The sequence below is a fragment of the Alligator sinensis genome, unplaced genomic scaffold (assembly GCF_000455745.1).
Source record: "Alligator sinensis unplaced genomic scaffold, ASM45574v1 scaffold134_1, whole genome shotgun sequence".
NCBI lineage: Eukaryota > Metazoa > Chordata > Crocodylia > Alligatoridae > Alligator > Alligator sinensis.
Genome location: NW_005841920.1, coordinates 100631 through 116050, shown reverse-complemented (window position 1 = coordinate 116050; position 15420 = coordinate 100631). Strand labels below are relative to the sequence as shown.

The following is a 15420-nucleotide window of genomic DNA, read 5'->3' as shown; positions in this document are numbered from 1 at the left end:
CGAATAAGAAGTAAACGGGTAATAATGTAAATGTTATTTAAAACAATTTCTGGCTCCTGAGGTACAATGTCCTTCCTTTGTGTGTGTGTGTGTTGGGAAGGATTCCACATCTCCAGCTTGCAGCAGAGATAGTACCTGATATCTGAGAGTGCTTCAGTGACTGGGCCACTTGTTCCAGGATCCTACATAATTCTCTCCTCCTAAGAAACAAGTATTCTTATACTTATCTCATCCTAATTACAGAATAAGAAGTATTCTTATACTTATCTCATCCTAATTACAGAATAAGAAGTATTCTTATACTTATCTCATCCTAATTACAGAATTTGCCTATTTCACTCTGGAACAGCAAGTAATGCAACCTATTCATCTGCTCAAAACTTTCTTTCCTAACAGTCTGCAGTCCCCTTCATGCTTTTTCTATATCTCCTCTCCTACCTCTCACATGGGTCTCAGCAGATACAATAAGCCCAGTTGTTGCTATCTTAGGGTCAGACTGCAAGCTACATCTACAGTAAACTGCTGTTTGTTTCTCTTCTCTGGGAAAAAAATCTTCCCCAGCTGGTTGTTTATCACTGTAGCTACTAGTTAGGACAACCTTATCAGGGAGGAGAGTAGAGCAAGTCTAGGAAAAGTTAGAAAGTTTTGAAGGGAGTTGATACCTCTGTCAGACTCTTATAAGAACAAGATGATTGCTATGGCAGATCCTTAATAACCAATAGGGAAGGACATCAGGCAAAGCCATCAGCAACATGTTTCCCTTGCTGGGACTACTATAGATGAGTTCTTATATTTGGAGACACCACAGCTTCCAAACATAAGCTAAATTCACTTGTGGAAGGTTTTCTTTGCAGCATTTGCTGTTCTGGATACCTCGGTGGATTTCATATAATGAGCTATTCTGAAATGGTACTGACTAATGTGGAACCAGTCCTAACCAACTGGAAGTTTGCAGGCTGCCTTCAAGAACATATCCAGGATTTGAGGGGTGTGGTGGAGAGCTCACCTAGTGCAGAAGGTATGACAGACAGTGGAGACCATAGCTCTTGGGGAAAGAGAGTTCACTGTTCTTGTGCTACACCTGCACTACTGCAGCCCCGAGGACCTGCCCTTGGCCTTCTTCAAATATCCAGAGGAAAATGATATTGGAAGGTCGTTAAATATTTGTAATGGAAATCTCCAGAAGTAAAAGCAATCCTAGAAGAGGCTTCCTCAGTGTACTTCTAGAGGGTGCAAGGCAGGGTTATTGCAAATATCTCACGGAGGACAGAGGAGTTCCCTAAGTTTCAGGGGTGAGGGTAAAGGGACAGAGGAGGACACAGAGAATTACAGATTTTTCAGCTTACTTTGATCCCTAGAAAGTTTCTGGAGCAAATTATTAATTAGTTTGTGAGAGTTAATCATTTGGTGAGAATGGCTGTAGGAAATTTTTAAGAGTAGGTCAGACAAACATTTGGATGAGAGAATTTGGGCATGCATAATCTTGCCTTGAGCAGAGGGATGATCTCCTGAATTCCCTTACAACTCTATTTTTCCTCGTTTCTGTTATTATAACAAGAGTGTTTCATGTAAAGCATAGGAGATGATTGCTCCACTGTACTTGTTAGTGAGGCCTCAGCTGGACTGCTGTGTCAGAAGTTTGGTCCCACACTAAGAAATACTGGAGAGTCCAGAGGAGGAGTAGAAAGACTGATGAGGGGTTTAGAAAACATGAACCCTGAGGAAAGGAACTGAGTATTAGTTCACAAAGAAAATGAGGGATGGGCACATGATAACGTTCTCTCCGTACGTAAATGTTGTTATTGAAGGAATGATGACCAATTGTCTGCCATGGTCCCAAAGCAAGGATAAGAACAAATCAGCAGATTTGCAGAGAAAGATTGAGACTGAATATTAGGAAAACCTTTCTAACCATTAGGGTGGTTAAACATCAGAACAGACTACCTAAGGATGTTGTGGAATATCTTTCATTGAAAGTTTTGTAAGAGCAGATTAAACATCTGTATGGGGTGATCTAGGCTTACCTGATCCTGCCTCAGTGTAGTGTGTTGGACTGAATCGCTTCTTGACACCTCTTTCAGCTTTATGCTTCTAGAGGGAGTTTCCAATGATCATTTCTAGATCCAGGGTATTTGAAAGACCCCTCCTTTTGGGACACTAAGGCCCCTCAGGTCACTCTCTGATTAGGCTCAGGAATAAAAGAGGATTTCTGGTTTTAAGAACCAGAACAAATAAAAGAGAATTCTACCTATTAGCGAGGAGAAGAATAGTTGAAGAAGCAGTTGCTTCTTATCGCTTGCAGACAGGTGAATTCTAGAAACTATTTCTTGAAGTCGGGAGGACAGGCTATAACTAACTATGGCAATATCAAAGATATTGGTCTAGGACACTGAAGCAATATCCTAAACTGTCAAAGGTTACAATGACAGCTTCATAAACTGAAAGAAAAAGTATGTCATGCCAGCTCATAAAGCCAGCTGATGTATTGTAGAAGCATCAATAGCCAGGTGATAAGTAACACTGGAAAAATTCACAAAACATTTAATCAGAAATATATCTGTTCCCTGGAAAGAAGGCATCTTCTCAAGATTTGCAATATAGTGGAAAGATCAGAAAGCTTGCTTTGAATGAGCTTGTTTCTTGGCAGAATCAATTAGTTTATGCTTAGCTCTATGCTGCTATGGCTAGCCACCTTCTGGTACCTGAGCTAGTTCATTTAAAGTGAATTTAGTATTTTTATGATATGCTGTTCTCTTGCAGTGTAGACATCTCCTGAGTCAGAAGATAAGAGGTTGAGTAGAACCTAGCTAACTCAAAGGGAAGGTTAGAATACAATTTATGTCCGTTCATCTTAAATTAAGAATAAAGGAAAATCTGATAAGCCAACATACAAACTATGAAACTATGAAACATAATTTTTGACCATGCATTTAGCAAATGGTTGATAATAGTCATGGCAGTTGTCACTAGACTTCTCAAGTCAGACAAGCCACTTGGGCCTTCAGCCCCGAATAGCTCAAAATAGGTCCCCCTTGGGGGTTATCATAATTAGCCATGTTCTATGTTGAGCATAGGATGAGAAGTATGCCCATCCAGAATGACAAAGTAAGATAGCCTTGCATCCCTGAGGACAATTTTGCAGTCTGTGTATTCACCCTGTAGAAGGACCTGGGGGTTACAGTGGACGATAAGCTGAATATGAGGCAACCGTGTGCCCTTGTTGCCAAGAAGGCTAACACCTTACTGGACTGTATTAGTAGGAGTGTTGCCAGCAGGTTGAAGGAAATAATAATTCCCCCTCTATTTGACACTGGTGCTGTCACATCTGGAGTCCTGTGTCCATTATTGGCCCTCCCACTGCAGAACAGATGTGGACATACTGGAGAGAGTCCAGTGGAGGGTGGTGAAAATGGTGAGGAGGCTGGGGCGCATTACTTTTGAGGAGAGGCTGAGGGAACCGGGCTTATTTAGTCTGGAGAAGAGAAGTCTGAGGGGAGATTTAATAGCAGCCTTCAACTACCTGAAAGGGTAGTTACAAAGAGGGTCGAGGTACACTGTTCTTAATAGTGGCAGGTAGCAGGACAAGAAACAATGATCTCAAGTTGCAGCAAGGGAAGTTTAGGTCAGATATGAGGAAAACCTTCTCACTAGAAGAGTAGTAAAGCACTGGAATAGGTTACCCAGAGAGGCTGTGGAATCGCCATCCTTAGAGGTGGAGGTAGACAAGCCTTGGCTGAGATGATATAGATGAGGATAGTCCTGTTTTGAGTAGGGGTTTTCATAGATTCACAGATGTTAGGGCTGGAAGGGACCTCAGTGGATCATCGAGTCCCACCCCATGCATAGGCAGGAAAGAGGGCTGGGCTCAGATGACCCCAGCCAATTGCCTATCTAACCTCCTCTTGAAGACCCCCAGGGTAGGGGAGAGCACCACCTCCCTTGGGAGACCATTCCAGATTTTGGCCACTCTAACTGTGAAGAAGTTCTTCCTAATGTCTAGTCTAAATCTGCTCTCTGCTAGCTTGTGGCCATTATTTCTTGTGAACCCCAGGGGCGCCTTGGTGAGTAGAGCCTCACCAATTCCCTTCTGCTCCCCCATGATGAATTTATAGGCAGCCACAAGGTCGCTTCTCGACCTTCTCTTGTGGAAGCTGAAGAGGTCTAGGTGCCCTAGTCTCTCCTCATAGGGCTTGGCCTGCTAGCCCTTAACCATACAAGTGGCCCTTCTCTGGACCCTCTCCAAGTTAGCCACATCCCTCTTGAAGTGTGGCGCCCAAAACTGCATGCAGTATTCCAACTGCGGTCTGACCAGCGCCTGATAGAGGGGAAGTATCACCTCCTTGGTTCTGTTTGTCATGCATCTGCTGATGCATGATAAAGTGCAGTTAGCTTTGCTGATGACTTCATCACACTGACAACTCATGTTCATCTTGGAGTTCACTACGAGTCCGAGATCCCTTTCCATTTCTGTGCTACCGAGCAGGTCATTTCCTGGTCAGTAGGTGTGCTGGACATTTTTCCTCCCTAGGTGCAGCACTTTGCATTTCTCCTTGTTAAATTGCATTCTATTGTTTTCTGCCCATTTGTCCAACCTGTCCAGGTCTGCCTGTAGTTGTTCCCTGCCCTCCGGTGTGTCCACTTCTCCCCACAGTTTTGTATCATCTGCAAACTTGGACAGAGTACATTTCACTCCCTCGTCCAAGTCGCTGATGAAGACATTGAAGAGTATCGGTCCAAGGACCAGGCCCTGCGGGACCCCACTGCCCGTGTCCTTCCAGGTCAATACTGACCCATCCACCACCACTCTCTGGGTATGACACTCTAGCCAATTTGCCACCCACTGGACTGTGTAATCATCCAAGTCACAGCCTTCTAATTTGTTCACCAGTATGGGGTGCGGTACCATATGGAAGGCCTTCCTGAAGTCTAAGTAAACCATGTCTACCCCTACTCCTGCATCCAAGTGTTTTGTAACCTGGTCATAAAAAGAGACTAGATTAGTCAGGCATGATCTACCTGCTATGAAACCATGCTGGTTTCCCCTCAGCATAATTTTTCCTTCTGGGCTCTCACATATATGAGCCTTAATAATCTTTTCAAAGACTTTGCCAAGGATGAAGGTGAGACTGACATGGCCTATAGATGGACTAGATCAGCATATCTCAGCCTATGTGTCACACCCCAAAAGTAGGTTGTGAGAATATTTGAAAGGGTCATGGACAAATCAGTGTGGGAAAGTGTGGGTCTCCCCTTGCAGGCTTGACAGCATTCCAGCCTGCAAGGGGCTGCTTGGGGCGATCGGCACTGGAGGAATGTTGCCAGGTGCCAAGAATGCAGCAGAGCAGAGGGGCAGCAGGAAGGCGCCTTCCCCTTCCAATGGGGGAAGGGGCAGGGGAGAGAGCTGCATGGTCAGGTTGGCAGCAGCAGGGCCAGTGCCTGTGCTCATGGGGACAGGGCAGCCAGAAGACACTGCTCAGGGGATGGGAGGGGCTATGACCAGACTGCCTGGTGCAGCACAGGAGCCTCCCTCCTCTTCCCTCCAGCCTGTGCTGAGCTGAACTTGCTCTGCTGCCGCTCACATGAGCCAGAGCCGCTGAAGCCACTGCACTCCTTGCTCGAGTGGGACAGGGGCAGCTGGGATCCTTTTGGTAGGGCTGTGGGGAGGGGGCTGCAGGTTGGGAGTGAGGGGCCCTAGCATGGCCCAGGGGGCAGGGGTCTGGGGGTCAAGCACCAGCAGAGCCAGGGGAGTGTGGGTTGGGACAGGCCATGGATCTTTGCAAATGAGTCCCGGTCAGAAAAAAGTTGAGAACCCCTGGGCTGAGACATGCTGATTTAGATGACCTTCTGAGGTACCTTCCAACCCTGATTTTCTATGATTCTGTATCCAACTATGAATACTGGTACTGATTTCTGTTCTCTAAGAAAGTAACTTTTATGATTGGACAAGTATCAAGACTGCTTAAACTGTATGATCTGAAGGATAGAAATACATTATTCTGTCTATGACTCTTCTTGCAAGCCTAATGTTTAATAGCTTTTACATGTATTGTTGCTAATGCCAGATGCCATTTTACTATGCTACCTAAAGGTCTGGCAGAGGCTAACGAAGGCATCAGTATTTCTGAAGAGGGAAACTTGACAAATGATGATAGCAGTGTGTACACTTTACACACGTTCATCTCATATTTTCCTCTTTTGGGAAACTGGCTGTGGAGCACAAGTCAGAGAAAACATTTAGAGAGAAATTCTGTTCTCAAGTGCATGACTGGTTTCAGTGATGATATTTCACAGTCCTTTTATACAGAGAACTGCTTTCAAAACTTTCTTCAGAGTTACATATATGTAAGGGACAGCATAATATATTTGCTGAGATTAGCCTTGCATCTCTGAGGACAGAATCTTGCAGTCTATATATTCAGGCTGTAGAGGGACAGATATTTCCCTCAACTGTGCAATAGCTGTAGCGTTTTTTAGATTAGTAAGGTTCTTAGAGTACAAATCAACTTTGAATTTGACTCAAAGCATCACAGAAAGAATAACACTGGTGGAACAATATAGCCAGTAAAAAAGGCTTGAACACCACTGTCTTCTTTCCTTAAAATAGACTTTGTATATGTTCAAAAGGCAGTATTTGTGAAAAGAAACACTTAAAGTTTGTTGTTCAGATTTTTATGATGAGATTCTGGGCATATAATTCCTTTTCCATTAATTACTCTTAAATTTGAGTTATCTCTGACATTTGATAGATGTCTAGAAAATGGTTGAGGTAGGTAGTTAGCTGTATTAGTCTCAAGTCATTCAGAGGACAGGGTAGAAATGGTAACTATTAAGAAACTCTTGAAATATTGATGTATCATGGTATATTGGTAAAACTTGTTGTAATTGTACGTCAGTTAAATTGTGCTGACTTGCACCAAAGCTGGATTAGTACCTATATTCATGAAGACATTTGAAAACCCATCCTGTTAAGACAGAACTCTTGCAATGATGTATACAGCCTAGTTCTGACCACTGGTGGTCTTTTTTATGTCATTTTTTGCCAAGAATACAAACTAGCCAAATTCACACTGGATAAATTACTTTCTGGCTTAGATAAAAGCAGTAGCATTTACCTTTTAGTTTTAAACAGTAGTGTAACACTGAGTGCTTACACAAGTGACATTTTTTGTGCAATCAGGCCTCTGAAAGCACTCTGCAGACATGACATAACACATGTGCATGGCTGTAGAGCACTTTTAAAATGGCTAATTATGAAAAAATTAACCCCTCTCAAATCAGCTACTAGATTAAGGTGCTCTACAGCAGAGTGCCTTAGGGAAATTGTGTTCCCTCGACAGCTAATTTTTCATGCTAGGGGCGGAGCTGTGAGTAGGGGAGGGAGGGAAAGGAGCAGCACCCAGCTGTCATTGACCTGAGCTGGAAGGGGAAGTGTGCAATGGAGCCTCCTCGTCTTGTGTCACCCCTCCTCTCCCCTCCCCCCAGCTACCCCAGATGGGATGGGTAAGGTTTCCATATTTCCAGCTTCAGAAAAGAGGACACCTGTTGTGGGAGAGAAAAGGGAGGGGCAGATTGTTGTGGGGTAGTGATATGCCCATGCCCTACCCCTGCCCCTCATTCCCAAACCACAGGTCCCCAGCCCTGCTGCTGCTCCTCACTCCTAACCCACAACACCTTGTTCCCCAGACCATGCTGTTGCCCCTCACTTTTAACTTGCAGCACCCCCACTGTCCCTGCTGATACCCCTCACTTCTGACCCACAGCCTATGCCCCATCCGAGCCCTGCTGGTTCCCCTCACTCCTGACTTGCAGCCCCCTGCTGCCTCCCCACATGCCTTGCTGCCCATGCAGGTCCCTGCTGCATCCCTGTCCCGCACTGGAGGGGCAGACAGCTCTCTCACCTCCCTGCCCTGCTGCAGCTCCAGCACTGGCAGGCGCATATGCACACCACATACACAGACACACACACTCCCCTCTACTTGCAGCTGCTGGGGCTGCGTGTAGACCACATGATGCCCCAGCCTCCAATTGCCCTGCCCTCCCTGCTCCAGGCTACAAGTAGCTCCTTGCTAGGGCAAGCTGGGTAGAGACAGAGAAAAATCCCGGACATTTGTTGATATTTAAAAAAAACAAAAACCTGCCTGGACAGACATAGGAGGACCCCAAAAGAAGACATGTCTGGGAAAACCTGGATGTACGGTAACCCTATATTAGGTGAGGGGGCTCTATTTCATTCCCACCCCACATCTGTGCCTGGACCTCTTGAGAATGGGAGCAGCATGGGGCTGCCAACTCTTTTGCCCAGCATGAAGGGGGTGGGGAACGGAACCCCCTCACCTCATGGGCCTGGCCCAGCTCCCCCAGTACCCTAGCCAGGGTAGCTGGGGGGCAGGGGGGGAATCCATTCCATACCCCCTCCAGCTTAGGCCAAGCAAAACAGCCAGCAGCTGGATGTTGCTCTCTCCCCTAGAGCTGGCAGCGGCGGGGGGGCTGGCGAAATGGGTAGTCTCTTTGGAGATTGCTTGTGCATCCTTGCCTGCTGGCCAGGAAGGCTGAGGTCAGTGTAAGCAGGTTCAATCTCTGCCCCTGACCCAACAGGGAAACATCTATTAGATTGGGGGCGGGACTTTTAACTCATGGGCTAGGGACAGACATTACACACAAACCGGTTTAAGTAATCAGGAACTGGTTTAAACCTGTAATAGAATAGATGTTCGGTGCACATAAACCAGTATGAAAATGGCTGAAATTGGTTTGAGGTAAACCTGGTTGAATGTAGTATCATACTTAACTGATTTGGGTCAAACCAGTTTATGTCTTTCTCAGCCCCCTTCTTGATTTAACTTGAGCCAGAGATCCCCCAGTATCCCAGATGCTTTGCAACCCTGGGCAGGGCTCTGCTCTCTGCTCCAGCCCAGCAGGGCTGGCCCCCACCTCAAGTTCCTGTCTGGAACTCCAGCAGAGATTGCAGGCACAGCAGCATCTGCCTGGCTTCCTCCTGCCTGCTGCCCTCCTCCCACCCCACAACTCCCTGCTCAACCAGGGATTCCCCCTTCCCCTCTGCCTTACACAGACACCTCTCAGCATTAGCTAGCATACCACATGCTGGCTGGCTACGGCCCGTGCTGTGGGAGACGGGACAAAGGCAGACAGGACAGTGTTGGCTTAGGAACTAATCAACAGGTAGCTAATCAACATATAGCTGGTAATGTCCCTCCATTCCTTCCTTTGACAAAGTTGTTTAAGAAGAGCTTGAACTAATGAGGCTGTTGTTTTGTTGAATGGGTGCTAAATGCTAACAACTCCCTGCGTAACTCTCTGCTCTGTAGCTCAATGCTCTGTTATCAACAGCAATGGTGGGGATCCCTCCCTAATCTGAGTGTCTTGACAGGGCCTGGCCACACCCCTCCTCAGCTCTGGCTTCTAGCCTGAGCCACTGCGGGCATGTGCCTGCATTTCTTCAGTCCATAGGGGATGTCTGCATGGTTACAAACTAGTTCAGCCTAGCCAGGTTAGACTAACCTGCAAAGATTGAATCAATTTAAGCTCAGGCTTTTTGAATGTCTGTCCCTAGCCATGGTGCTTTGTATAAAGAGCCATGTGTTAGAGTGCAGCCCCTAACATCTGTAGGCACCATAGTGGTTGGTGCTGTATGGGGTATTTATTCATTACAGTATTTTATGTATATGTTTGCTTGTGAAATGCATTGAGGTCCTTTTGCTTCAAAAGTACTATGCAAATTTAAGTTGTTAGCATGCCCTCGTTAATATTTATCAGTACAGTTTTATTACATTATGCAGTTTTATACTATTTACTAATATTATTGCAGCATTGTTCAAACTTAACAATGGAAAGCAGCTTTGTAACAGCTTGTACTATTTTTGGTAGCTTAGGGCATATTTATTTTTCATGAGTGAAATATTTTTTCTGCTCTTTGGTCTCTATTTGCTCTTTTTCTCTATTTTCCACACATGCCCACATTCTTGATATTTTTACTAGTTGCTGTTAACTAGTAATTGTTAATTAGGCTGATTTATAAAATAGGAGCATAACATTGATTTATGTATTGCTTTAGTTTATGCATTAATATAGTTTTAGTTAAAAAATAATTTACATTTTAAGTGGTATTGTCTGTGGAATCCAAACATTTCTTATGTATTTTTCCCCATTACTACAGTATATGTCCATCACAACCTCTCAAGTAACATAGATAAATATTTGAAAAAATATATAGCAACAACTTGGCCATGATCCTCAGAGTCATACATACACTTAAACTTACATTCTCTGAGAGGTCTCATCAAACCAATGAGATGGGGAGGTACATGAATGGAAACAGCTATAAGCTAGTCAAGAAATGAATCTCCTCCCTCTCCCTTTCACCCCCTGAACATTTTCGTTGTAAAAAACCCAAACATTTTTCATTTACATTTTTTTTTTTTAAACTTTAAGGTTTTTCAGCAAAAAAACAACATTCTTTGGGCAAAAATTTCCTTTTTTAAAATGAAAAATGGCTTTTGAATTTAAAAAAGTTAAACATTTTTTATCTTCCAGCTATATGTAGCAAGAGAATTCTCATAGTGACTTCACTGCCTTCAGATGTCCAAAGTTAGGCATTGTCAGGTTCACTTCCCAGCTGATCTCAACTGTTGGCTTAAAACCAAAAGAGAGAGGTAATCTCCAAAGAGGTAATCTCCAACTCACAAAGAGTCTTAGAGCTCTAAACTCATGTTTTAAATTACCTGCAGAAAAAAAGTGGAAGCTAGGGCAATTTCTGGAGCTGTTGTGTTACATTATACCATGTGGGTTAATTTTAACAACTGATTTATGTGCACCTGTATTGGGAAGATATAACAATTCTGATGATAAGTAAAGTGGTCAATATAGGATTTTCACAATGAGTTTTTTTTTGACATTTAGGCAGTCATGTCAAACCAGAAGCAAAGTGTCTCTTCTTTGTACCAAAGAAGGTAAGAGAAAAACGTATTCCCGTGGAGCTCCTAGGCATGTAACTTTAAAGATGTGTTTGAATATATTTTTAAAGGTAAATACTTAATATGTATTTCTCCTTACATTTTGTTTACCTTTTCTCACTCATTAGTTTAGCATTAGCTCTTTTTGCCATAACATCTGGTATGATCAGTTTTTCTCACCTCTCAGGTATGTTATTGTCTGCTGCAGATAGTAGCAGACAATTAATAATTGTTTGCACTGATATCATCCCCTTTCTAATGCCTTATGACTTAGAGTTTGACAAAAGGATAAAGTTCTTCATGGCATTGATCTTGTCAGTGGCCATGTTTCTGACAATTAAACTAAACTTTTGTCAGTGTTGGACGTGAGTCAAGAATAGGTAGCTGACTTGGGAATACAGGTTGTGATCCACTTGCTAATGTGAATGTGAAGGGTTTAGGGAATCTTAATGAAGAAAGTCCAGATCAAATTTAAATTCACAGCAGACTGTGCAAATTTAATAGGTTTGAAAATGCAGCAATTCTTCAGCTGGGATGAGGTCAGGTTCTCCACATTGGAAAGCTTTTGTGAAGAACATTTTAAATAAATAAATAAATTAGCCTGACATGAGAGAGATTAGTTAAAAAGTGTGACCTAAATTTAGGAAACAAATTGACTATTATTTCTAGAAAAATCATATCACAGGACTCTTTTAGGGTGTTTCCTGCTTACACACAATACATGCACAGAACTTTAAAGCAACATAAGCATCCTTGCCCCTGAAGTTATTTAAGGGAATGTGCCAAGGATTGAAAATAGGGATTGTGCTAATTTATTTCTTCATAACTGACCTGTATATGTGCAGAAGTAGGATATCTTCCCAGAGGGGATTGATTCTAAAAGGACTGCAGAAGCTGATGTTTTTAGCTTACTGTCTAAATCAGACAGGATTTATACAAGAGGATGAAAACAAAACAATATAGTTTGCCACCTCCCAAAGCAAGAATTAAAAGAAGGAACTAAAAGAAAGTGCTAAGAGCATTTAAATAATGGTAACTGACCAATTGGGTAATGGAAAATATCTTGTCAATGACATTTGTAAGGTGAGGGTATAATTTCCAAAGGAGGTGGTGATTATTTAAAAGGAGAAAGGACAGAGCACTTGAAATACTTGTAATAAACTTTCCCTGTATATGAGAAAATAGGTATTTTCCATTAGTAATTTCCATAAGCAAAGCAAGTGTAGTTTGCTGCTGCTGAGTCAGTAGTATGGTGTACATTAGGCCTGTGCAAAGCGGCAAGTATTTGCTTCAGATTTGGCTGATTCGGAGGGACAGTGATTCGATTCGGAGATTCGAATCACTGTCCCGATTCGATTCAGCCAAATCAGATCCGAAGATTTGGCGCCATTTCAGAGATTTGGCCATAGACTAAACAGGCAGCAGTCCTTACCATGCTGGACACAGCTGCCTCCAGTTGGTAAATCTGTTGTAGTGGATGGAGGGGGAAGGGAAGGGGCATGGGGGAGGGAGGGATTGGGGCTGGGGCTGGGACAAGCTGCCTAGCCAGGGCAGGGGGTGCAGGACTTGGGGTGGGGGGCTGGGGAGCACGGGATGCAGGCATGGCAGTGGTGGGACTGGGATGCCCTGCTGCCACTTGCCCAGCCAGTGCAGGGGGGCGCAGCATATGAGCACTGCCACTGCTTGCCCAGCCAGCGCAGGGTGGCGTAGGATGCTGGCACTGCTGCTGCCACTGCCAGCCCAGCCAGTGCAAGGGGTCCCAGGATGCAGATGGGCACAGGGCAGCACGGGATGCAGGCATGGTAGTGCTTGGAGCGGGGGCTCTTCCCTGCTTCCGCTTGCCCCTTTACGCCTGGAGCGAGCTGTGCCTGCATCAGACCCTTCCCCCCTCTGCCCACCACAACAGACTTAGCAGCTGGAGGCAGCTGTGTTCAGCGTGGTGAGGATTGCTGCCTCTTTAGTCTATGGCTGAATCTCTTCTGAATTGATTCAGAGGCTTCTGACTCAGTTTGGACCTTTTAATTGGTCTCCCAATTCGATTTGGATTTGGAGATTCAGCTGCCAAATTGGGCCGAATCTCCTCCAAATCAAATCGGCTACCGAAGCTTCGCACAGCCTTAGTGCACATCTCCAATTTGGGATTCCAACCTTGGACAAAAGTTTACCACCATTAGTCCTTCAGGATCAGTTCTGACCTGTACCATAAGGTGGCCACTGTATGATGGTGGCTGACATGTATGCTGTAAAAAGAATCACTCTATTCAAGGATAGACAGGTGGTTCCACTTTACATAAAAAGGCAAACTCCTCCAATTTACTCTTTCTTATTTCTTCATCTACCTGGATGGAACAGATCAGTTAATCTTTGGAGTAAATCCACTGAAGTGAAATGAGGAGCAAATTTGGCTTGGTATGCATGGTGTTAAAATGTTGGGTTCTGCATTTTTATGTATGTATTTTATGATTTTTTTTCCCCAGGAGAAACCCTCTGGAAATATTTTTTTTTCCAGAACATATTTTGGGGGCCATTGTCTGCATCATAGTATTGGATAATGAACTCAATCATTCCTTTCTTTTTAGATTGTGGCCGTCGTCCCGCAGCTCGTATGTACAAGAGGATCCTTGGTGGCAGGACCAGCCGCCCAGGACGGTGGCCATGGCAGTGCTCTCTGCAGAGTGAGCCAAGTGGGCACATATGTGGCTGTGTTTTGATTGCAAAGAAATGGGTCTTGACAGTAGCCCATTGCTTTGAGGGGTGAGCAGAGCTCAATCAGTTTTACTATTAATGTGCAAATTATTACTTGGATAAATAACTTCCATGCAAAAATATCAAGACTTCCAATAAGCATAGTAGCAGGTTATGATCGTGTCCAAAACAACAAATAACATGGGCTTGAAAATGGTGTCTGATGCTGATGAAGGGTAAATGGTGTAGCTCTGACTCAGCTGGGAAACTCAGAAAAAAACCTCACCCTTTTTAAATGACATTTTAATAATATGTCACATATAGCTGTAGTAGACTGATAAATCTCACTGTGCGCCAAAATAAAAATGGCTAGGAACAGGTGGGCAGTAGTCACTATTATATATCTATTTAACAGTGATTACTTACACACACACACACACACACACAGTGTGTGTGCATGTAATATAATCTCAACACTTCTTTGAGGTACTGAAGTTTCCTTTTCTAATGATAAGAAAATTATATGTTACCTCCAATATGATTGTTACCATTAAAAAGACAATATTTACCGATAATTGCTACCTTGTGGGACCTGAGATTCCATACCCCAAGGCTAGAGTGCCCAACGTGCATCTTTGAGATCAGATGTCAATGGCTTTTTAATGCTAACCAGAGCCTCTTTTTGAAGAAACAATGTTTGGTCTCAAAGTTTATTATCTTTACTTTGTTTTGCACCACGGTCTGTTAATTTAGCTTCTAAAGACAAGCAGAGCTGTGTCACATCCATTGGTATGCTTTTCCCCCAGATAGTGTTTAAGTACATTTCTTCTGTACTGTTTCTTTTGTTGTGTATCACTAATGGATGACACCTCTCTCCTGTGGAATTCAGAGCTGGTTCTGTGCTGTTAATGGACACTCCAGAACTATGCCCCACCATTCAGATCATGGCAGTAGGAAACCAGTCCCTGGGCTGGTTATTTGTGTTTCATAACTTTATTTTTTGTGCAGTAGTGACTTCACTTCAGCTTTTAGCTTCTTATACCTTTCCTGAAGTGTGAAAACACCAGGATATTGAGGGTCTAAACCTCAAGTTCCTTTGGCACAGCACCTCTAGAGCAGGCTCCTTCTGCTTTGAGTCACACAGGTATACCACTGACTCTGTTAATTCATCATGGTGAGGCTCAACCAAGAACATGAGGGAAAACCCCTGCCAGCCTGCTTATCGATAAACCTTGCAAACATAAGATCCCAGAAATGCAAAAGCGAGTGTTCTGAGCAAGTTGTGTAAAAAATCAAGGCTTGAACCTTTTCTCTTTTACCTCCCCAACCTGAGGGACTCATTGCTGGGTCTCTGTAGCATAACTAGAAATGGGTGAGCAAGAAACCAACCACAGGCACCAACCAGAATGGACCCCCACCCCAGAAGTCTGCACTGTGGTGGTGGGAGCAGCACCCAGGCACAAGGACACCATGCTGCTGCTGGGACATGGGGGTTTTGAGGGGACAACCCTGTATTTCAGACCCTCTAGTGTAGCTGCTGTTGCTCTCTCCTTTCCCCACTGTCTTTTGCCATGGTGAGAAGAATTGGTGGCACTCAGCACATGGCAATGAGGGAAGCAGCAGTGGCAGCCATAGTAGGGGGGCATGGAAGTGGGACATAAACCCATCAGATTTGGAAAACACTGGTCCAGGGTGAAAATCTCACCAGTTACCATTGGTGATGTGTAGGGGGTGCACACAGGTGCACGTGCACCCCCTGAGATTG

At 44.1% G+C, this 15420-nt stretch overlaps 1 protein-coding gene across 11 annotated transcripts in view; it reads left to right on the top strand.

Annotated features, from left to right (window-relative positions):
- The window catches only part of CORIN (corin, serine peptidase), a 352509-nt gene that overhangs the window by 261559 nt on the left and 75530 nt on the right, over nucleotides 1–15420 (top strand). For all 11 annotated transcript variants that reach the window (XM_025198376.1, XM_025198378.1, XM_025198372.1 and 8 more), the window contains 2 exons: nucleotides 10918–10967; nucleotides 13550–13724. In XM_025198376.1, the coding sequence (XP_025054161.1) occupies nucleotides 10918–10967; nucleotides 13550–13724 (225 nt within the window). The remainder of the gene's footprint in view (nucleotides 1–10917; nucleotides 10968–13549; nucleotides 13725–15420) is intronic.